The sequence below is a fragment of the Perissodus microlepis genome, chromosome 19 (assembly GCF_051167445.1).
Source record: "Perissodus microlepis isolate ML-2025 ecotype Zambia chromosome 19, ASM5116744v1, whole genome shotgun sequence".
Classification (NCBI taxonomy): domain Eukaryota; kingdom Metazoa; phylum Chordata; class Actinopteri; order Cichliformes; family Cichlidae; genus Perissodus; species Perissodus microlepis.
This window is the reverse complement of record NC_140479.1, coordinates 5,762,758-5,787,970: the sequence shown is the minus strand read 5'-3', so window position 1 is coordinate 5,787,970 and position 25,213 is coordinate 5,762,758. Positions and strand designations below refer to the sequence as shown.

The 25,213-nt window shown below is 39.7% G+C and overlaps 1 protein-coding gene across 1 annotated transcript in view; it reads right to left on the bottom strand.

The window, feature by feature from the left end:
• The window catches only part of kcnh5b (potassium voltage-gated channel, subfamily H (eag-related), member 5b), a 186,179-nt gene that overhangs the window by 32,693 nt on the left and 128,273 nt on the right, over positions 1 to 25,213 (bottom strand). The window contains exon 12 of the mRNA XM_084915478.1: positions 23,915 to 24,111. Within this exon, the coding sequence (XP_084771604.1) occupies positions 23,915 to 24,111 (197 nt within the window). The remainder of the gene's footprint in view (positions 1 to 23,914; positions 24,112 to 25,213) is intronic.

The window sequence follows — 25,213 nt, the reverse complement described above, 5'->3', positions numbered from 1 at the left end:
TTGGTGCACACTTGGGCATCTTTTATTTAACATGGTTATACCACTGTGAATTTTGCTATATAAATATACTCAAGAGTCTATCATATGTTTGACATCCAGCAAAAAATTCAAAAAAATATATTTTTAAATCAGTAACTTAGCAAATGAAATGTTTTTTGGACAACAAATGAGTCACGTTTTAAAAACAGTTTGAATAATCTGCGCTGCCAGACAGACATTTATGAAGCGCTGGCTATAACACACATGCTTACCGTGTGAAAGGACCGCGGATGTCTTGGAGCAGAGAACCTCGTTGTATTGTCACTTTTCTCTTATGCATAAGCAACGCTGGCTGGTCATAAATGCGCTGTGTGGGTAGAAAATGGTCTGCACCGGCGCTGGTCCTGACGCGAAATGGCAAGGGTCTCACGCTCTCAGGAACGCTTCATATAGGACCGGGTGCTTCCAAAACAATAGATGGGGTGCCTATAAGTCTGGGGGGGGGGGGATACACCTGCAGGGCATCACCTTGCTGTGCAAGTTTAAAACAATGAGGGTGGGGGCACGCAGTTGCTGAGATCCGGTGTAACTGGCCAAGATAGGCCTAAGGGACCGCTGTTGCTGGCTACTTCAGAAAATAGGCGAGACCTTGCTCGACTGGTACACCTACCGGCTTTTACCTTTTCCTAAGGAATCCCAACAATTAAATGATACCTGCGGTGGGCTTTTGTAATCCTGAACAAATTCAAACAATTAGCCAGCTGTTGAAAAGACGGAAAGGGTCTGGGTGACTGGTTTTAGAAGTATCACTGCAGCGTTTATTTTCTAAAGAGCTGAATGTTATTTGCGACCATGTGTTGTGTTAAAAACTACTCTGAAACCACGAAACCCCTTACAGAAGAAATGCCCGTTTGATCCGTTTTTAAATAAATAAAATGCTTGCATCGCTGCAAGGTGTGGCATCCGAATCACAAAATGAGTGTGATTAAAACACGATTAGTTTGAAAAGACCGATACTGGTTGCTTTGGGGGAAAAGGTGAGATGAAACGCTTGTGAACATATTCCAACCCCCCAAAAAAGACAAATTATGGAATTTTCTGCAACTGAATATTTCATTAATTTTGGTTGATCTTCCTTGAGTTTGGCCTCATTGGATCAGTGGGCATTATAACCTACAACTCTGCACCAATTTTGAACATAACAATGAAGCTGAAAAAATGTAGTTGTTCACCAGCATCGCAATTCCATTATTTTTTTCATGGCTTACCTTGGTGTGGTTTGCAAAGTGCTTCAGAAAGATGAGGAAATCTGTTTCGTGCACCCATCCTGATTTATTTCCACTACCAGTACTTCCCACTGGTCCATCTCTGACACAGTGGTCTGCATAATGTATGTGTGGGAACACAAACAGTGGAGGAATTGTGTTGCCAATGGCATTAACCGCATATACAAAAGCGACCAGTGAACCTCTCTCTGCTGATGTCGTTCACAAACTTGTTTAATATAAGTTAAAGTAATAGTGTGGTAAGTTGTAACATACATTATTGTTACAACTAACCCAGACTCCTGTAGCCATGAACTAGCTAACATTACAGCCAACGGCTAAAACATTAGCACTAAAGACCTACACAGAATATATCCCCATAGACATACAAATAACATAATTTAAGTTTTATGCGTTTAACTGCAAAGCAGATAATGCTATTAGAAATTGAAATAAAGTAGAAAAACTTACTTTTTGGCATACAAATTACTTTTTTTCGTGTTAAATTGTCTGTGTTTGACAAAATGTGCTGATTTTTCACATGTGATAGCAGAACTGAATTGGGCATGCACAGGATGAGTCACATCATTTGAAACTTAGCCCTGATTGGAGAAATTGGAAGTGTTACAACTGACCCACGTTACAACTATCCCCGGTCTCCCCTATTTGTGACCATTTACTGTGTTAAAAACTAGCTGGCTTTGTCTCACTCTTAGTTCAACATTCCGAAATCCCGATTTTTAAATAAAACGATCGCATCAACCCTGGAAAGAAACCCCAGTAGATGTGTAAAAACTAGTTAAATTAAAACTAGTGGTTTGATTAAATGAAACGCTTGTGAACATGCTGACATTACCCATTCAGAAGAAATTCCCATTTGTGCTGTTTTTAAAATAAAATGCTTGCATCACTGCAAGCTGAGATATTGTCAGAATCACAAAATTAGTGTGACTAAAACACTATTACCAACACTTTTGACTAGATGTAAATAAAAAGCATCCCCTCTTTGTTAAGGTGCACTGTGAACCAAAACAGCTTCCACTCCACCCGCAAAACAAAGAATTGCTTTTAAGAACACATATGTCTGCATAACTGAATGTTGAGATACACCTAAGTGATAAAAAATAGTTTAATTAAAAAACCCTATGGTTTGATTAAATTAAAACCCAGTTAAAAACACATAAACTCATATAACCCCTCTGACGCCCTGTGTGTTTCCACACATGAACTAGCATGCCCCCGAGCACACCTGAACGCGCATGCGCGCACACACGAAACCGGTCAAACCGGTTGTCAAACCGGTTTGGTTGGCCGCCATCTTGGACTAATGCCCCCTTATTACTACTCCTGTGCTGTTCTCCTCTGTCTTGTGGTGGAAAAACAATTTTCTTTTACTGGCACAAATAATTTGTGGGGCATCCTTTTGTGACACCTGATTGTTCTCTCATTTTAGTTATAGTAATATTTTTAAATGGTTGTACAAAATAAAAAAAACGGCAGGTGTATTGGCTGCACTTTTAGATAACTATACTATACTATACTATAAGTTTTCAAAATGTACAATTTATATTTGCATTTCAAGTTATAAAACTAATTTACTCAACACGTCTGTGTTTTTTTACGGTAAAAAAAAATACTACTAGGATTTTTATGTTTTTTGCGCGATTTCAGATCAGTTTCACAGTATATCAGTGAAAGAACAACTACATTCAGACACGTGAGGTTGAGCTGAAAAGAATGATACCAAGCCAAGGAAATAAAATAAAATGAAACAATTTGAAGGTGAAATACAAATTTAAATGAGGAAATTTGTGGATTTCACCTGTCGGGGGTTATTTTTGGAACCTAACTCCCGCAATAAACAAGGGACCACTGTATATAGACAAAACTTTTTATAGTTACCATGAACTATCCATCCATCCTCATCTTTCAAACCATTCGGGGGTTTTGGAGTCAATACCACAAACTAATCTCGTGTAAATTAAAATCTTTGTAGTCCAAGATTGACTTTGACTTTACAGCATATCACATTAATAGACAACTAAGGCCGTCTGCTTCCTTTCCACACCTTGCCCTGCCATTTCAAAGAGGCCCCTGGAGACCAAGCACCAGGAGCCACCATGACAGGTGGAAGTCGAGTAATAACTCAGAGATGAGGCTGGTGTGGGAAGTTTAATCGAGAGCGCTGAAGAAAAAGTTAGGTGTGTGTGTTTGTGTGTGAGAGAGAATGCCTCAGCGTGTGTGTGTGTGTGTGTGTGGATGCACTTGATTAAATTCTTTCTGTTGAGTTGTGGTTTTTTTGTTACACACACAAAATCAAACCAGCAGCAGTCACCATGATAGATAGATGCTCAATTGGCTCATACAACAATAGGTGGAGTGAATAAAGGAATCCAAACCGGACCGCACCTCTGCCTGTGCTGGATCCGACCGCGATCCCACATCAATGGGAAAATGAAATAACAATAAGAGCAACCGACAGGAAGCGGCAGTGAGGGAGGGACATTACAGCTCTGTTCTGGCAGGCATCGAAGGAGCTCATATCATGAAGCCTCTAAAAATAGCAGCAGCGAGATCGAGAGACTGCTGGGCAGAAACAAGAACGTGAGGAGGTAGAATTTACTGACTTAAGGGACGAAAAGAAGCTCATCTCTTTTTTTCAAGCAAATGTAGTCTCTTAAATAGCAGGGAAACATCTACACACACTGTAAACATTAAATTAAAATCTCATGAAAGATTACCGCATGTATACATAACATTAAATACAAAACATACAAACAAGAAAAAACAAAGAATCTCTTGCCAACCAAACATTTTTTTCATATCCAAAATATTTGTTACCACTGATGTGAGCATTGCCCTTAGCTGGGAGTTGAATTAGCCTTGTTAAAAGGTTCAGGAAAATGACATAATAGTTCGCATATACTTGTTCATAATGATAACCTGGTTAACTTCATCAACACAAAGCAAGCTGCAAGCTGTAAATCATATTACATACAAGAGAGCCCTTAATAATTAATTAATAATTGTGTTTGTGAATGTGAGAGAGACTGAATCTCAGCCAATGCATGTCCCTTACATAGGGGCTGACGGAGATGGTCAGACAGGCATAAAGAGACATACAAAGTCTGTTGAACATTTGATCATATGCCAACTTTCTACAGACAGAAAATAAGTTACATAACTTTAGAATTATGCATGTGGATATATGTGAGTGCCAGTGTGTCAGTGAAGCATTCTGGTACTTAATCCACTAAAACCGTGTTCAGGCTAACAGAAAATAAACTATATTTCAGCTTCTCAACCATCCATGACTTTCATTAAGAAGTCTTTGACTGGAGATATGTCAAGAATCAATTTGATAATCCTAGGTGGCTTTCTTCTTGAATTATCAGATTCCCAGGATTTTCAGAAAACTTGACCTTGAGGTCGAGGTCACTGAAATTCTGGCTTGTTCAAGATTTTAAATAGATGCACTTATGGTATAAAATTGACGTACTAGGTCATGTCTTTCTTGAGTTATTGTGTTCACAAAGCTGGGTGTCCACACCGCCTGTCCATACCGCCTGGGGTGACGACAATATGCCATCAGCCTTTTATCCTGAGGGGTAAAACTCCAGCAATCAATCTATGTATATATTTCTCTGTATCCTGTACAATTGTGTCAGATGTATCATTTTGTATGTGTTATCAATTCTTATACCAGCACACTGTACAACACAATAAATGTAATCAGGAGGTGCCAGCATCACTACAAAAGGATATTGCTGAACCTGCCCAAACACAAATAAATACAGTATATAAAGTGTATATAGTATCACATGTACAGTATTTACAGTACTATGTCCTTTATTTACTGTTCTATTTATAGCTTGTTTGTATGGCTCTCTGTCTCTCAGCCCCATGCCACATTCCAAACAGCCCTGAAGGAATGAGAGGAGAAGAAATCCTAATCGTGGCCGTCATCTGCCTGCCACGCAGCCACCACGGGGGAACCAACACAGAAACTACATCCAAACATGCACACAGGGACTCCAGAAAAACACAGTCACATGTTACCAGCTGCCTAGTGATGTGTTTACTTTATGTGAGGTGGTTCATGAGACACAGCAGGTTTTGCCTCACGTGGGATTGTTTGCTCTGCAACACTCCCACAATTAATTCTAAAGAAACACCAAAGCACACCTTGCCATCACCGATCTCCACAAGAGGAATTGAACGAGACAATACAGACTACCAGGAAAGATCACTGCCCCCATGAGGATTATTTAAACTCCAATAAAGCAAAGATTACCCTATTAGATGCCTAGATTAAGGACATGGAGCTGGCATTGAGCAGAATATTTTCCTTTTGGACTTTGAAGGTCCTCTAACTTGAACCATGTTGAGCAACAGAGTGCTGGCACATGCTGCAACAGGTAGTTGTTTATTTTCAGCTGTTTCTTTTAACATTTTCCTCTGTGGCATATTCTTTCCACAGGTGGACTTCACCAAAAGTCAGAGGGTAGCGATCAAGACCAAAACTTATACTCTATTACATGTCCAATGATGACACTGATTAATCGACAATTTTTATAGAGGAGATTTAAAAGAAGAAAAATCCCAAAACAAAACAAAGTGATGAACAGAAACAAAATGAAATACATCAAAGTTATAAAACAGACACATGTCAAATTCTACTTGCTGTAACTACTGGACCTATCACTCTAATAATTGTTCATCTAATAACTGTTTTAGCAGTTACAAGAAACTACTCAAAGGGTAATAACAGCACACACACACACACACACACACACACACACACACACACACACACATATATTGGCTTTTATTGCTATTGTATTAGAAAAAAAATACTTTAAAGAACACCTACTACTAACTCTTCTGCTTTTAAAAGCATGTTAGTTTTTCTCATTTCTAGCAGCTAGACTGCAGAGAAAATCCTCCCTCGTCTTTCATTAATGTAGCTCTTACTTCTCTGGAGACAGACACACAGGAGAGGAAAAAAATGGGCTTCTTTTTCCTCTTAAGTTGAACAATTCATTATTTACCAGACAGGGAAGAAGAAAGAAAATGAGACTGTGTGCATGGATGACTTGCTCTACTCTCTGCTGCACCTCGTCCCTAATGCTCCTGCAGACTTTCTGCCCATCGAACCTTAGACAATCACAAACACACACTCAACTAATGCACTGTGCTGTGCTACAATGAGCGCTCAGGCACACAATTGCACAAAGGGGCTCTCCTGTACAGCAATCAGGAGACATAACAGGAAAAAAAGTCGCTATGACTTCTACTAACAATATGCACGCGTTTGAATACAGGATGTGTACATTTTCATATTTTAAACATCAAAGGAAGCATAAACTATATGTTCAATCAGTTGTGAACATCTCTGCTCTGCTTATAGCCATGATATGTGCCTACATTATTTACCATGAGAATTATCCTCCACCATCGGGGCAAAATGAAGGTCTAATTATGGGAAATGCTAAACAAAATGAAATTTTCTATTTATTCACATTAGGAAGACGGACTAGCTTGTCCAAAAATATTCTTGCTAAAGCTGGGCAATAAAATTAAACTGTTTGAAACTCTACTGGTGAGTGTCCATCCATCCATCTTCATCCGCTTTATCCGAGGCCGGGTTGCGGGGGCAGCAGCCTAAGCAGAGAGGCCCAGATCTCTCTCTCCCCAGCCACCTCCTCCAGCTTATCCGGGGGAACACCAAGGCGTTCCCAGGCCAGCCGAGAGATATAATCTCTCCAGCGTGTCCTGGGTCTGCCCCGGGGCCTCCTCCTGGTGGGACATGCCCAGAACACCTCACCCAGGAGGCGCCCAGGAGGCATCCTTGTCAGATGCCCGAACCACCTCAGCTGGCTCCTTTCGATGTGGAGCAGCAGCGGCTCTACTCTGAGCCCCTCCCGGATGGCCAAACTTCTCACCCTATCTCTAAGGGAGAGGCCAGCCACCCTTCGGAGGAAGCTCATTTCTGCCGCTTGTATCCGCGATCTCGTTCTTTCGGTCACTACCCACAGCTTGTGGCCATAGGTGAGGGTAGGGACGTAGATCAACCGGTAAATTGAGAGCTTCGCTTTTACACTCAGCTCCCTCTTCACCATGACGGACCGGTGCAGCGTCCGCATTACTGCAGCTGCAGCCCCAATCCGTCTGTCGATCTCCAGCTCCCTTCTCCCATCACTCGCGAACAAGACCCCGAGATACTTGAACTCCTCCACTTGGGGCAGGAACTCATCCCCGACCCGGAGTGGGCACTCCACCCTTTTCCGGCTGAGAACCATGGCCTCAGATTTGGAGGTGCTGATCCTCATTCCCGCTGCTTCACACTCGGCTGTGAACCGTTCCAGTGCGAGCTGGAGGCCCCCACCCGATGAAGCCAACAGAACCACATCATCCGCAAAAAGCAGAGATGAGATTCTGAGGCCACCAAAGTGAAAGCCCTCCGCCACTTGGCTGCGCCTAGAAATCCTGTCCATAAAAATTATGAACAGAACCGGTGACAAAGGGCAGCCCTGGCGGAGCCCATCACCCACCAGGAACGAGTCCGACTTATTGCCGGCAATGCGAACCAAGCTCTTGCAACGGTTGTATAGGGATCGAATGGCCCGTAGCAATGGGCCAGACACCCCATACTCCCGCAACACCTCCCACAGGACACCCTGAGGGACACGGTCGAATGCCTTCTCCAAGTCCACAAAACACATGTAGACTGGTTGGGCAAACTCCCATGCACCCTCAAGTATCCTTGAGAGGATAAAGAGCTGGTCCAGTGTTCCGCGACCAGGACGAAAACCGCATTGTTCCTCCTGTATCCGAGGTTCGACTAGCGGACGAACTCTCCTTTCCAGCACCCTGGCATAGACTTTCCCAGGGAGGCTGAGGAGTGTGATCCCCCTGTAGTTGGAACACACCCTCCGGTCTCCCCTCTTAAAGATGGGGACCACCACCCCGGTCTGCCAGTCCAGGGGTACTGCCCCTGATCTCCACGCAACATTGTAGAGGCGTGTCAACCAGGAGAGCCCTACAACGTCCAGAGCCTTCAGGAACTCGGGGCGGACCTCATCAACACCAGGGGCTCTGCCACCAAGGAGTTGTTTAACTGCCTCAGTGACCTCGCCCCCGGAAACTGGCGGGTCATTCCCCTCATCCCCAGACTCTGCTTCCTCCTCGGAAGACGTGTCAGTGGGATTAAGGAGGTCCTCAAAGTATTCCTTCCACCACCTGACAATTTTCTCAGTCGACGTCAGCAGCGCTCCGCCAGCACTATACACAGTGCAGGTAGAGCACCGCTTTCCCCTCCTGATACGCCTGACGGTTTGCCAGAATCTCTTCGAGGCAGTCCGAAACTCTTTTTCCATGGCCTCTCCAAACTCCTCCCACACCCGAGTTTTTGCTTCAGCCACTGCCCGAGTCGCATTCCGCTTGGCCTGTCGATACCTGTCGGCTGCCTCCGGAGTCCCACAGGCTAACCAAGCCCGATAGGACTCCTTCTTCAGCCTGGTGGCTCCCTTCACCTCTGGTGTCCACCATTTGGTTCGGGGATTACCACCACGGCAGGCACCAACCACCTTGCAGCCGCAGCTCAATGCAGCAGCTTCGGCAATGGAGACGCTGAACATGGTCCATTCGGACTCAATGTCCCCAGTCTCCCTCGGAATGCTGTTGAAGCTCTGCCGGAGGTGTGCGTTGAAGATCTCGCGGACTGGGGCCTCTGCTAGACATTCCCAGCACACCCTCACTACGTGTTTAGGTGCACCGGGTCTGTCCAGCGTCCTCCCCCGCCACCTGATCCATCTCACCACCAGGTGGTGATCTGGTGGTGTCTCTACCAATTTTAATGACGCAACTACTAAAAACCAACTGGAAATCCATAAAAACAAGCAAGAGCTGAGGTTGACCACAGTTAGGTGATGCTTTACATTCTATTCTGAATGGACCACAGGACGGGGGAGTGAAAAGTTGGCCGTCATACAATAGATCGTTTCTCCAAAAACATTCTCAGCTATCCCCAAAGTGCAATAAAGGGTTGGAAATTGGATTAAATGACATTTACATATGATCATTTTCACCCCTGCATGACTGGTCAATCATAGCATGATGTAGATATAGTATACCTAAAGGACATTGGAGGACGGTAATTAAAATTTACTTAATGTTTTCTGTTCATTTTGGCAAGAGGCATCCAAGAACAGAGCTTGAAACTCTTTCACTTCCACTGGTAATGGTGGACAAATTGCTCTGAGCAGCACAAGCGACAATGGATCTGTTTCCAGAGGACATCAAAAATTGATGAGCCATGCTGGACTTAAGATAGTCACAGATTTCTGGGATCAATAACCTGGAAGCGAAAGGAGTCCAAAGAGCAACAACCTAATTTTCCTTAAACGAAGTTGTCCTGTGAGACTCCAAAATCAATCACTAGCTTCACTGTTGCACAGCCACCAAACTCCCTTTACACCTTAATTGTCTTCTGTTGGCTATCCTCCAATACTTGTTTTGGAAAATGCACTTCCTTTTAGCATCTTAATGGCAGGATAAAGAGACATCTTTATAACATATCTGCACTTACACCCTTCTCTTACCCACAACCTTACCCCTCATCTTTCAAAGACACACACAGCGATTCGTCTCATTCTGACAGTCCTGTCCACAAACATTTAAATTCCATTAAAAAGCCAGCCTCTTTAGGAGCATTTGAATGAAAAACAGTGCTGGCCTAAAGAAAGTAGAGACCATGACTTTACACAGTCACATTTAGTGAAACATTCAGTATTATACATATTTTAAAAAAAAAATAAAAAAAATAATAATATATACAGGTTGTTCAGGTCATAGCTCGTTTTGACTTAAAACATTTTAAATGCACTTATAGGAGCTATTATTTGGAGAAATTTTGATTTGCAAAAACTGATTGGAAAGTTATTTGATGCAGAGATCAGAGAACCTTTTCCACCAAATACAAGATAATCAAGAGAGATAATGACAGCTTACATATAACAGAACTCTTTCCTTGAAAATGAACATAAGAGTTACCCATGTCTGGATGAAACCTGACAAGCACAGCAAGGGTTTAGTTGCCATACAAGATCCATATATTTATAGAACATTAGACTGTGACAGATGTATAGAGAACGGATCTTGGAGAATGATAGCATACTAACTGACTTTGGAAACAGAGATCGTGTGAGAAATGAGTAATTGTTCTCAAAGCCTGAAGATATCCTGTCCTGGAAACTGAGATTTGGCCAGCAGCTTCTTTCCCTCTCACAATATGCCAGTTAGCCCATAGTTACATTCTACATTGCTATTTTTAGCTGTGAAAAATTGGAACCAACTATAGTACCAAACAAGGCTTTAGCCTAGTTTAGATTGTAACACTGTGAGGTGATAGTCAGGGTTAGACTAATATAAGATTAATACAAGAATACCATTAACCCAGGGGGAATTGTCTATAGAAACATTTGACTATATAATGCAAAAATGTAAGTTTTTAAAAACAAATGCTTTTGTATAACTGAAAAAGGTTTAACAACAGATCATCTCTGTGCATCTGTTTATAGGATGTCATAAGATATATTTTGCAAAATGTGCAGTGAACACAAACAGCCGGGGTATTTTCTGGTGTGTTTTCTCAAGAGCACACATGTGCAGCAGGGATGACCTAAAGACCTGAGCTTCTCTTAGTTATTTTAATCTCAGATGTGAGTAAAAACGCAAAGATCCTCACTCTCCCTGTTTTGTTCCATACAGCAGAATGCTTTGTCAACAGAAACAGCATAGCTTTCTCCCTGCTGTTGGCTGTGTATAATTACTGGCTTTCCAAAACATTATGAAAATGTTCAATATTAATATGAAATATTAAAATTCTTCATCTTAAAAATGAAATGTCTGACATTTCTAATGCACTGAAAAAAGACAAGATATTAACAGAGGTGTACATATCAATTAAATTACATTATTAAAGCCAAATTTTTACATAACAATCCTCTTACAGCAGACAAGTCAGGCAGATTATAATCTGTACCTAACATAAACTGCCTGGAGTTTCAGGGAAGAGCTTTCAGATGAGCAGTGAGAGTAGAAACAAACCCCTCTTCATGATCAGTTTGTTATCATGTTAACTTGAAGAGATGGTTGCCAGGGAAACGGGAGTGCTGCCTGCAAAAGTTGCAGAAGAAGAAACGTGAGCCGAAGTGCTGGATCTCAGCCAAATAAGGAGAACTGTGGCTTTCCTGCAACTTTTGACCAATCACCTTAGTATCCTGTTCATCACACATAATAAAAAGCATTTACTGTCTGGGTGTGGGGCTCTTTGTTCATTTGGGTCTCCAGTGCGAGCAGAGAGACACAGCAGCCTTTTGTCTCTGAGCCATAGAGAGGAGGCACCATGGCACCTTGTAAAACTAATTTGAAATTCTAAACGTTTTGATAATAAATTGTGGAGGACATTTGTCTTGTCTCGCATAAAAAACAGTTCATAAGTAATATTTTAGGTTCTGAACCAAACCATTTTTTCTTTACCAGTAACTCATGTTTTGTAAGTCACATATCCAGCTTTGGCATGAACACAGCTAAACTGCCACCAGAGTGTGTAAGATGAATATGTTAAAGAACACCATCAATGACATCATCAGAAGCTTCTCCATAGATATCAATCTAACTGACCAAGCTGCAAGGTGCTGACATGGAATAAATGATAAATATAAGCAGGAGACTGATTTAAAATCTGAGTGGCTTGTTTAAAGTCAAAACAGAAAGAGATCCGAGTCACTTCAGGAGAAAAAAATACAGTAAAATAAAATACAAATTCATCATGTAATGCAATAGTGTGGTTAGTTTTAGTTTAGTTAAAGTTACTGCGATGAATTAATGAACCAATATGACACTGATGGGAATTGTTTCCATCGTGTAGTTTGATTCTAAAATATCAGTAAAATATAAAAATTTTGTATCTATTGTGGGTTTTTTGTACCTTACAATATGAAGCATCTTGAAGCAACTGTTGTTGTGATTTGGCACTATTTAAATTAAATTCAAATGAACTGAAATCAAAGTAAAGAAATGGAAATGTGAGGCTTAACACTGCACTGATAAATGCACTGGATCACAGCACTTGATTCATGTTTATTGTAATTGTTTGTGTGTGCACAGTCAGTGATGTTTTTTCGGTCTTGGAAAAAAATCCCCTCAGCAGTTCCTTTATTCGCTAAGGTTAGACAAGTGTCGGTGACATGCACACATGCTGCTGCACAGTCAAACTGCTTCCTCACACAAAAGGAAGTGCAGGCACACACAGGCAGGCACACACTAACTCAACATGCACGCCCATCCGCTTTTTATTCTCGGTCACATAAATAATCCAATTGAAGGCTGGTAAAAGCCTCCCAGTCTGCAGGCTTCAGCCCTTAAGTCTGTCCCTCCCAGCATACAAGCTGTCCCGAAAAACCCAGCACAGCATGCTAAGCCTCCCAGCAGACGCCTTTAACAGCCCCACTTCGCCAAAAAAACACACTTACGAGCCCTGTTTATTTGTTTATTTATGTTCCCAAAATTCTGCAGAACAAGGATGAATACCTCAAAGAAGATACACACCAGGTCAGCTGCAGCCAGCTCCTTCTGCTGTGTAATCAGATCTGTTCGTGTGCACTTACTTTGTGAAATCAAATCATTTAGCATGTACACAAGCATTTTTTATGGTTTTTACAATTAAAGTCAAGCTAGCAATATATGTTTTTTTAATTAACCAGAATAAAAACCTTTCCCAAGACTATTAAAAGGTGGTTTTAATAAATGTGAAGGGGTTTATTATAAAAATTGTATCTAAATATATTCTGATAAATTACAGGAAGTACCAAAAACACACATAAGCACCAGCTTATTTGGTGTGTGCCTTAAGGTGGATTTTCCTTTGGTTTAGCCTCATCTTTACATTTTACTCAAATCTTTCATTATTTATCATTTAATTTGGGTCGTATAAACATGATTAGCAACAAATCCGAGACCAGGTGGGGCACAAAGAAGTATCTTTAAAGCTTTAAACTTAATGGCACAGCCAGTCCAACGCTGGTATTTAGAGTGTTTGATGTTTCTGGTGTCAGAGGCTGAGCAGGCAGTGCACAGTAGGTTCTGCTGCTAAAAATAGCCAACAACTAAAAGAAGTCATGCTGGTAAATGTGCTGGCATTAAACCATACAGATCATCACAGGAACTGCCATAAGAAACAACTCGGTGCTACTATTAAAAAGTTAGCGGTTTACTTAATCAGACGTCAAAACAGACAGAAATATGTTCAGCCTTTTGTAACTGTTTTCTTTAAAGTTTGTGATCGCAACACTAAAATCACACACTGTACCATTAAGGTGCTTCTGACTGTGATGAGGAGTCATTAGCATTTCCCCAGTTAACAAAAAACAGAGGAATTTTTTGATGAAGCTGCAAAGTTGGGATTTGAAATAATAAGCCCCGCTGATGCCCTGAGAACAGCAACTGAGAAACAGCAAATTTGCACTTTTCTAAGGGTAATAAATCCTTTTTAGACTGGTGAAGAGGTGTAGTAGCCTAGGGAAGTAGTAAAAAGAAGAGCCTCACTTACAGAGTAGTTACGTAATAAGAGCTCTGGTGACTTGAGGTTTGGCATGCTATGACTCTAAAGCCCCATTTGCGCTGCATCCCTCTCTGGCTCACATTGTGCTGTTCCATCACTTCATTCTCTCTATTTACCTCAGTGCCTAATCTGCTCTGAAGGTAAGGACCTAGTGTCTATTCTCTGCTAAAGGCCCTGTGAAAAAGAGTTTTGAGTCTTTTCTGCTGACTTACAGATAGCAGGGCTTGAACAAATAAAATAACTCAATAAAATGACTCTACTGATGCTGGCACTTCTGTTTGCTTCATGTTAATGTGAGAAAGATGAGTTTTCTTTCTTTATTACTCCACACAGACACATTTATTCACTTGTTTCCTTTCATTGAACAGTTACATTCTCTGTTATCAGTACACACACTTTTCTGTCTCAGCCCTGTTTCCTGATGTATGATGTTTCCATGCAGTCTTTATACTTAATTTCAAAACACACAGAAAAACATGAGTGGATTTTAAAAAAACAACGCAAGAACTGCACTATGATAACGCAGGATCCTAATTCATTTCAGTGTCGGTTTTAAGATACATGGCAAAAAAAAATGCCACAGAATAGCAAAGTGCAGGTGGGGAACAATTCAGAAATATCTACTACATTTACTGTATGTTCACATCACACACAGAAGACCCTACGTGTCTTGTCTAAGATAAATGTTAAGTGTATGTTCCACAAAGTTTTATTCAATTCAATTCAATTTTATTTATACTGCGCCAAATCACAACAACAGTCGCCTCAAGGCGCTTTATATTGTACAGTAGATATTACAATAATAGATACAGAGGAAAAACCCAACAATCATATGACCCCCTATGAGCAAGTACTTTGGCGACAGTGGGAAGGAAAAACCAGGCTCAGCGAGGGGCGGGGCCATCTGCTGCGACCGGTTGGTCTACACTCATGTTTTTCTAAGAATCTATTCTTTGTAATTCAAACTGATGAGATCTGTTGGATCTGCCTATAATGATTTTGATGTCATTTACAGTAGTCTTAACCCAATACTAGGCAAAGAAAAAAGCTATTTATATTATAATTTATTTTTTGATTCTAACCAGTCTGTGGAGCAAATGTAAAAAGCCCAACAAGATAACAACAATCACAATTTTTGGTTTATGAATCATCAGGTCCAAGATATACAATATAATATAAATCCATCTATATAATATTAGTATTGCTTTAGTGTATCTTGTGTCGATGATCTGCCCTATGAACATGCATTTATAGTCATGTCATATTACTGGGATGTCTTCAGTGTTGAAACATGACTGGTTCACAGCCTCTTGCGGCCACCAAAGGTCCAATATCTTGCATCAATCTATTAGAGCTCTAATCGCTTGTCTATATTAGTTTATACCTAAAACGACCTAATTACTGTCAAATTGCAAAGGAACAGACATACTGTACACTTTAACACTTTGTTTATGGTGCATTTCAAATATCTGGACAGCAGAGCCTTTTATCAAAAACTACAACTGTGCAAAAACTTGAAAGAGTCAAGCACCTAAAAATACCACCAAATATTTATTATCAGCAGAAAGAAACCCCCTCTCTGAATTTGCATCCCAGCAAGTTTTGCATCTTAATGAGAATGAAACTGCAGACTTAGCTGTAAATTGCTCAGCAGTATTGAGCTGCTGGCTTAACGTGTAGACGTGACCAAAAATCCTTTCTCCCCGACACACTCCCCACGAAATATCGAAGGAAAAATGCAGAGAGAAATACAGCTGTGTGTTCTGCAACTGCAGCATCAGCAATGAATTTGCCATTTGTGATGTTGCTATTAGAGGATGACCTGAAGTCACTGCAGAAACCGAGACTCGTTAGAACAGATGATGGTTTTCCATTCTGTGATTGTCCAATTTTGGTGAACCTGCAAGAGTTGTAGCCTCAGTTTCCAATTCTTAGCTGACAGCATTCTGCTGCTGCAGACCATCTGCCTTGAGGTTCAGCATGATGATGCGTTTCTTCATACCTTGGCTGTAACAAGTGGGCTCCCTATCAACTCAAAGCACTCTGGCCATTCACATTTGACCCCTGGGATCAACAAGGCAGAGAACTGCTGCTCACTGAAGATTTTTTAGGGGGGACCTGTCTTTGTGTGTGGAATAATGCAGGTAGATTATCAGTTTCAGAAATACTCTGGCAAGCCAGTCTGGCACCAACAAGCCAGTCTGGCCCCCTTTCAATGTCACTTAAACTGCCTTTCTAATTGTTAATATATCATTTTTAAGTTCAAAAGTTCAAAAACATCTAGATAAAAAAGACAATTTAAACCTCTCTTTAATGACTTGGAGGGAATGGACCCAAATTCAAGACACACAGAGAGTAAAAGTTCAAAAGCCAAATCTTAAGTCAAAGCAGACAAGTCATATACAGAAGAGGCAGCAGCAAGTTGATCCACATTTGATGAGTGATGGTGATGAATTGACAGAATACAGGACATAATTGTGGAACACAACACCAATGAAACTAATCAGACTGGGCCAAGCAAGGATGGAAATTTACTAAATACTGACAGTAATACACAAGAGCCAATAATTACAAAAAATTTGAAAAAAACACAACAATTGAAAAAAAGCATGACACTGATGGCTTTAGTCAAAGGTTCAGTGTTTTAAAAAGTACTGCAACCAATGGTTAATCAAGTGGATGGCAAATATTGGAGAAACTGATTGTTCCATTTCTTTTTGGATCACAAAGGAGGTCAAGGTGTCATCTAAATAATGGAAATCGATTAAAACTGTTTGGAAATCCACAAAGCCTGTAATGGCAAACTGTCTATCCTCAACATGACCCATCAACTCACACATAGCTGGCCTGGCCATCGGCCCACTGGGCATAAGAAAGAAAAATACTTTTCTTTCTTATTCTTATTTAAAATGTCTAGCTTTTAATAAATAATTATCTGAATCTTACAACCAAAGTGATCATCTGATGTAAAATGTATAGAAATTCATTATTGTATATAGTAAACATTAAGTCTAATATACCTATAAGCTATAGTACTTTTTCCTTTGGGAAGGCACCATGTGTGCAGTCTGCACTTCTGTTGAAGAAAGATGTTGAATCTATTTAATTACTGTAGAAAAATAATTGGTTTCTGTGCATTTGGCAAAAAATGAAAGTTGATTACGTCAAATAAGCATCATGAGGCGGAGGGTGGGGGGTGGTTCCTTATTTTTTTGCTGGGAGTTGGCAACACTGCTAGTTAGGTATATGTAATTATTGATTAGGTTGTTTGATATTTCCGGTAAGTACTGTTTAAAATACCAGAATAGGGAGGATCGTTTAAGGTTTTAGGTTTAAGTTTATTAGATTGAGAAATATATACCAACAAGATAGTGTACATCACTGTCACAACAGCATTTGTCTTCATAGGCTTTATGGCTTTTCCTATAATACCTGGTGGGCTGGTCTCTAGTCAAAATGCCCGGGCTGATTTTCTGTCCCAGTCCAGTCCTGAACTCACATAATGCAGAATCTCAGCCATAGCAAAGCTAATCAAATGCTCTTTTTGGCTGCAAGGTAATCTAAAGAACTAAAAGTCTAGTGTTTTACTATCAGTTTTTAATTCCAATGTTTGATAGCAAATATTTCAACAACAACAGTAAGATCCACAGTCTTGACATGCTGCACAGCTAATAGGACTAACCTTATCATCAACTTTGAATTTAAGTGTCATCCAAAATCAAAAACAACCAAAACAAGAAAAAAACTTTGTTTATATTCTTGTGTTTTCAGGCCACTTGTCTTGCTATAGTGCAACCTCATCTCATCTGAATGTTTTTGCTAGAATTCCTTGACTGTACAGCATCTAAATCAAAATCAAATGGTTACCAAATGAGTTATTTTAGAAATGGTAGTGCCAATTGTGTCATGTCATGAGTTCTACAGCAGTTTGTTCAAACATACACAGTTGAAGTCAACTTTGGTGGGGTATGTGTGGCAGGGGTACAACTAGATATGAAAATTTAAAAAAATATTTGGGGGACGTGAGACTTTGTGTCGTGTCTTTGTAGTTAAATGGATTATCCCACATTTGGAAGGTAAATGCCAAAATGGAAGGCATTTTAAAAAGAAATTAGCTCATGTTCAAACTGCGTAGGTGAGGTGTTAGATGAACCAATCCATTAAGAAATCCACATCTATGTATAAAAGCCAAATGAGGTACTTGAGCCCTCCAGCAGGGTCGTAAATAAAAACGTTTGGCACTCTACTGAGTACTGTCTAACACAGAGTTCAAAAATTTAGCTTTTAGAATTCACGTTTCAAAAACAAACAATATTGTACTGGAGAACAAGAAAAATGAGGAGTCAACAAAATGAGGAAATATAATTAAAGTCAAAGCATGACAGCGAAAAAGAGAGAATGATAAAGAGAAAGGGCTGAAGGGAGAAGGTAAAGTGCTTACAGGCGTAGATTGGTAGCCAGCCACGAGTGACAGAACGAGTTAGAGCTGACACATATTCTGGTCTCCTCACAGTCCCAGAAGCCCAGTCTTAGCTCCCTCCAGAAGTTGTTTGTCTTCATCATGGCGGCAATGTAGCAGCTGCCAACCATCCTGGGAACTAACGAGCTACAGAAGAGAGGAGAAAGCTCTGGCCGCAAAGCTTTCTCTGTGTTTACATGAAGGTACCGCTGGGTGAAATTCCTACAGGGCACTGCGAATAAGTGTCCATCTTTACAATTACCTCAGTTTAGAAAAAGAGTCCAAAGACAAGGGATTGCTTCCCACTTCTTCCCAGTGCAGCTAAGCTCGTTTAAAGGCTCGTTCATGAATCAAGTCCAGTTCTTAGGAAGGTGATGAAGCTGTCAAGGCATGAAAGAAGATTGCGTTTAAAACTAAAGCAGCTACCTTATTGTAATGTTTAGGGGTTTTGTTTTGGTCTTTTTTACTTTTTAAAGCTTCACTTAGCAATTTGTTAGTGCACTGCTGCTGCGTAATCAGCCTAAATCACACACTGGGGATGCAATGAAAATGAGCATCATGTCCTTTTCTAACTGACATGCACTCATTACTAAAATAACAACTGAAACTGAGTTGTTCTCAGTTCATAAGGACCAGACACGACAAGTATACATGGAAAAGTAGAGCCTCCATCAGAAAACCAGAAATGTATTTTTTTCCTCTCTTTTCACTTCTTAAAGTAATATTTCGCCCAGAGACTTAATAGTATTTGGTAGAAACAGATTATTAAACAAAATTAATATAATTAAAATGTAATTATAAGGAAGACATAGGAAATTCAATTGACCCTTGGTATGCACATGAATTATTAAAACATGATGAGCCACGATGAACACTGGTGAGCTTTACACACAACATTAATCCCATTATTAATCCCATTATTGTCACGTGATTGTAGCTTTCAAATGTATGGAGTAGTTCTTTTTCATTACTCTGATATTTCAGAATTTTAATTAGAGAAATTGGAAAGTTTATATGCAATGACTATGTCTCATTCATATTTTGACAAGTTAATGTCAAGTAATAAACTACATCTAGTGAAAGGTCATAGATGGACTGCCAAATCATTAACTAATTAATTTATTAAATTACAGTATTTTAAGACAGGTAGATGGCTGGTGTGACAGAAGTGGATGATAGGTATAGGATGATGGAGCAGCCAGACGAAGAGGATTAAAGCCTCTGATAGACCTTTAGCTTACAGGTCTTTTTGCATTTTGGAATTTTATATTTTCAGTAAGTATTCGGGTGGAGTTTCTGTTTAGAGGGGTACAATGGTGAAAGGTTGACATCAAGACAGTCCTGAGTTTAAATCTGCCAACCTGCTGGGGCCTCTCTGCTTGGAGTTTGTACGCTGGCCATCAGTGTTACTGTGGGAGTGAATTGTTGTCGGTCTCTATGTCCTGCAATAGACTGACAATAATGGTTTGTTTAGTTTTTTACTGTTTCCTAAAGTTTTGTGTTTGTATACTTCACCCTCCAAACTTATCTTCAATAAAAAATGATTATTTTACAAGAAACATAACAAATTTATTGCTATTATTTTCAGCATTATTTTCAATAATAACAATTATTGCTTAAAAGACATTTGCATGTACATAAATTACAGGTAAAGAAAAAGAATTGAACAAATAAAAGAAGTAAAAGTCACATATGATAGGTTTACATTCCAACATAATTTGCAATTCAGAATAAATATAGCATCAGTCAAAGGAGCTTGCAAAGAAAAGCGTCTGGAATTCTTTAAGTTTCTTGAAGACGTTTCACCTCTCATCCAAGAAGCTTCTTCAGTTCTGAACTGAAGAAGCTTCTTGGATGAGACCTGGATGACTGAGAACCTTCACAGACATATAGCATCAGTGTTTTTCATTTCTACTTTTGTTTGGTTTTATGCAACTACAAACACCCACCCAGACACCCACAATCAAAAGTCAAATAAGAAGGTCAGCTTAACTGACCAGTGAAATCAGGAATAACAGGAGCTACTGTAAAACCTGTACTTGATGCCAGACTAAAGCTGTGTGTGTATAGAGCACTGAAATTATAGGGCTAGATCGCTGTGCAGCTATCCTGTTTTATCAGACAGGCAAATATATCTGCAGCCTGCATTAAGGTAATTTCTTTTAGACACAGGTAATCAATATATGGTACATGTGAGATTTTTTGTACATATTTTTACTTAAGAGAAGAAGCCTGGATCCATTCACTTCCCATTCTGAGTAAATGTAACTCTAGTTTGACTGAAAACATAGATATCCTAGAAATTATATCTTGAATTTGGATGTAAACATGTTCACCCACATGTTTACATCATCTCTAAAATTAGAAATATCCTGTCTCAAAGTGACCCTGAAAAACTAGTTAATGCATTTATTACTGATAGGCTGGACTACTGAAATTCATTATTATCAGGATGTCCTAAAAACTCCCTGAAAAGCCTTCAGTTAATCCAAAATGGGTCCTTGTTAAATCCAGAATTGAATTCAAAATCCTCCTGCTCTTAAGGTCTTAAATAATCAGGCCTCATCCTATCTTAATGACCTTGTAGTACCATATCACCCTATTAGAGCACTTCGCTCTCGCACTGCAGGCTTACTTGTTGTTCCTGGAGTAAAAGTAGAATGGGAGGCAGAGCCTTCAGTTTTCAGGCCCCTCTTCTGTTGAACCAGCTTCCAGTTTGGATTCGGGAGACACACACTATCCCTACTTTTAAGATTAGGCCTAATACTTTCATTTTTGCTAAAGCATATAGTTAGGGCTGGACCAGGTGACCCTGAATCCTCCCTTAGATATGTTGCAATAGACGTAGGCTGCCGGGGGATTCCCATGATGCATTGAGTATTTCTTCTTCAGTCACCTTTCTCACTCACTATGTGTTAATAAACCTCTCTGCACTGAATCATACTTGTTATTAATCTCTGTCTCTCTTCCACAGCATGTCTTTATCCTGTTTTCCTTCTCTCACCCGAACTGGTCACAGCAGATGGCTCCGCCCCTCCCTGAGCCTGGTTCTGCCGGAGGTTTCTTCATGATAAAAGGGAGTTTTTCCTTCCCACTGTCGCCAAAGTGCTTGCTCATAGGGGGTCATATGAATGTTGGGTTTTTTCTCTGTATGTATGGCTCAGCTAGGGCCATACAATATAAAGCGCATTGAGGCGTGTGGCCATCAATAAATGCTAAACTACATACTCAAAGACATGAATACAAACAAACTGCAGCGAAACCTGCTTCAGAGAAAGACAAGATTTCCTGTTTGAATGTCAGTAAAAATGGGCAAAAGGGTGCAGAACACAATGAGGCTATCTGTATTGTATGTATAATTTATCATATCCACACTTAAATGGAAAAAAAAACCCTACTGAGCTGAGGGACCATGAAATATGAAACACGACAAGTAAACAACAACAACAGACTTGTTATGAAAGAAAATCAGACAATATGATGTGTGTGAAGAAAAAAAAGAAAATGCGCCAGAATGGCAGAGAATAGTGTTTGATTAGGACTTGTGTTCGCAAACCCGTACTTTTAAATTTCTCTCAAAAAAGAGAGAGAGAGCACAGAAATCCCTAAAAACTTAAACAACAAGCTTCATGTGTGGCTATGAAACTTCTGCTTGAAGTTTCAGAGTTTTACAAAAGATGAGCAACGGTATGAGAAATTATCATGCTTCTCTGGTAAAAAGGCAAAAACACATGTCTGTGGCCATAAAACCACTGAGGCTACAAGTCTGCTCACACTGCGCTAGAAAACTTATAAGATATTTAGCAAGTCAAATTTGTTCAACTGTATCGATCTGTTTCTAATGAATTCAGCCCTAGCTGAGCCATACTTTTCTCTTATTTGGAATGTCAAAACTTTTCAAATTTCCAAATAATATCCCACTTTTCCAGAGAAAAAAGAGCTTTGGCTCAAATGCGTTCTAGCATTTAGAGTTGATTGCATGAAATTGACAAGTAAAGCATGGACAGCATAAAGCATAAAATACTTGCTGTTGAACATTCACACTGCTTAGTCACTATTACAGTGAGTAAAAAAGCTTAGAGAGCTAACCAGCCTAAAGATTCATTCTCACTATCACCAGCATCCAACAAGTCATCAAACTGAACTTAAAGGCTTGATCACTACATAGAAAGTAGTGTATATGACACCTGAACTTGAATGTTTTTTCGTTTTTCCAGTTGCAATGTTTTTGATATTTTAAAAGCAAGAAATTCACGCAGACTTGTCACATAAAAACAAGATTTACCAGAACCTTCAAATGAGGACTCGTGACTACTAATGTCAAACTTTGTGTTTTGATATATTTGTCACTAGAGCATGGCTGTGCCAGCAAAGGAAGTTGTATTGAAGATATATCATGTTAGTAAAAGTGTATCAAAGCTGTAATATTTAAAAAAACCCTTACTGTAAAAGGTGAGCTGTTGTTTTGCAACAACACAGAATGCCCCCTCTGGTACATAAGCAGTGCTGTGTGCTTCTCTTTACCTGATTGTTTTAAAAATTCAGTGTCACTGTGACATGTTTGTGTTGATGTCTAGCATCAGCAGACACTGCTACAGCACAGAAGTAATTCAACAACCAACCTGCATGATAATCTGATCTTGCTCTCTAATCTACATCATCTTGGCTTTCTGCGGGGAGTGGAAGTCCAGTCATCGCTTGATGCTATTGGCCAGAGGAGCAGACAGCTTGGGTTGGTAGACTAAATACAAAATTTAGGTGGCACTACTACTGACCCTGTCAACAGCAGCGAAGCCTGAAAAACAATGAGTCAATTGTGCTGTTGCACTGATGAGTACGGTTGTTGTCACAACAGCTTCAGTGCATCGACAATACTGTCTACTTATTAATGAAGCAAAGATGTAGATGTGTCACTTTGCTTAAATTTACAAAATCCCCAAACTTTTTATGTGTTTTTTATTTGTTTTATTTGATGGGTCTATGCACAGTTGTGGTCATGTACTCATGGTAATTTTGGGCTATTAATGATCTCTTAAACTGATCTTTTTACAGGGTGAAAGGATTTACAGCATACAACTTTATCCAAATCCAAGATAAACTCTACAAGTTTGAGTTTATTTTGGATTTTCCCTAATCCACACACACAGGGTCAAATACATACATACATACACCCTTGGACATTTAACCTTTGGTTATCTGTTAGAAAGCTGCACCTCAACAAGATATTTTTGGTAGCAATCAACAGCTTTTGCATAATTCTGGCTGAACGTTTGACCATTCTTCTCTTCTTGGCAGAACTGGTAGAGTTTAGTATCTAGGCTCATTTTTATCCGTTTCCTTTTAACTATCTGAAAACCTAAAAAAAATCATTCTAAAGTTGGCTTTAGAGAATAGGTTTTCTAAAACCAACTGTGAAGTCAAATAAAGAACAATCTGACTGTCAGTGATGTGAGAAGAAGTCATAAATAAATCCACCTACACAGAAAGCAGCAAGAAAGGTTTGTCAGACTGCAAAGTGGAGTGATGTCTAAGATGTCTTTTATTATTACTATTTATGTACCATGTACAAAGAGCTGAATGCCTTACCCGCTTGCGCAAGTTACAGGTGAGGATGAGGTTGCGGGAGAAAGAGTTGGCGAAGGAACTGTAAAACTCCAAAACTTTGAGCAAAGCTTCCCTCTTGATGACGTGGAGGTCACAGTAGGTAAGCGCTCTAACATTTGCACACGCATGTGCAAGAGTCGTTTCTTTCCAAAAGACATCTCCGAACACGTCACCTTTTCCTGAGGACACAGTAAACAGGAAGAGCATTTTATTCATCAGTGACAACTATCGCAACATCAATTGTTTACAAAGATGACAGCTGAGGTAAAGCACAGAACAAGCCCTACACATTCAGTAAATTAAAACTGTGAAGTTACACAAGTTATTCAGATTCCTGCTGCTGTGGCACAGCACAGCCTAATGTTGGAAATGCTTACCAACAATGAGTTACAAGCACGAACACACTAAGAGGAGCGGTGAACGAGCTCGTGTTCTCAGTGGAAAAAAAAAAAAGAAATCCTGTCCTGTTATCTATGAAACTGGAAAATCATGTAAGATTTGTTTTGTTATATAAATCTGTTGTGTCTGCTTTTGTTTGGTAAAGAAAAATAAATCTATGTATGTGTACAGCTGCTCTTTTTATTTTGCAATTTGCAAGTTGGGAAAAGGTCCAAGTTTAATAATTTATTTTATTATACAAACACAAATTTGCATTTAAGAAAACCTGACTTTTCTTTGTATAGGCTGTCAGTTATTGGACATACAAAGAAAATCATATTTGGCAAAATACAGTATCTGCAGGTCACACTTACAAAAAATGGTAAATGACAATCGGCCGATAAAACTGCAATTTGTGCATCTCTAGTTTAATTGAAGAAATATAGAAGCCTTTAAACAGTATCTGATAGAAAGCATGAATACAGCGTAGACCACAGTCATATAGGACTGGGGAGCTGTCTGCGATCTTCTGGCAACTACGACTCACTACCCCAGTCACTAGGCCTGAATGAATGAGGCTGAATATACTATAAGAGCTGCTTGTAATGTATAACTTGAGATGTAGTAATTTACTAGCAATTTCTGAGTATGTCTACAAACAACCCTGTCGATGTCTGATATGCAGCCACATATACCATTGCTGCATATTTCTGTGTTTTACCACCACCCACCAAAGTGTGAGTTTACATGAGTTAAATGGTCACACAGCATGGAAATGTCATTTATAAGAATTACATTAATATTTAATGAGAATGACATTAAATCTCTGTCTGAACCACACTCTTCTTCTTCTATCAGTCTACGCTTTGTTCCTTAGCAACAGTTTTACCTGGTCAAGTCCAT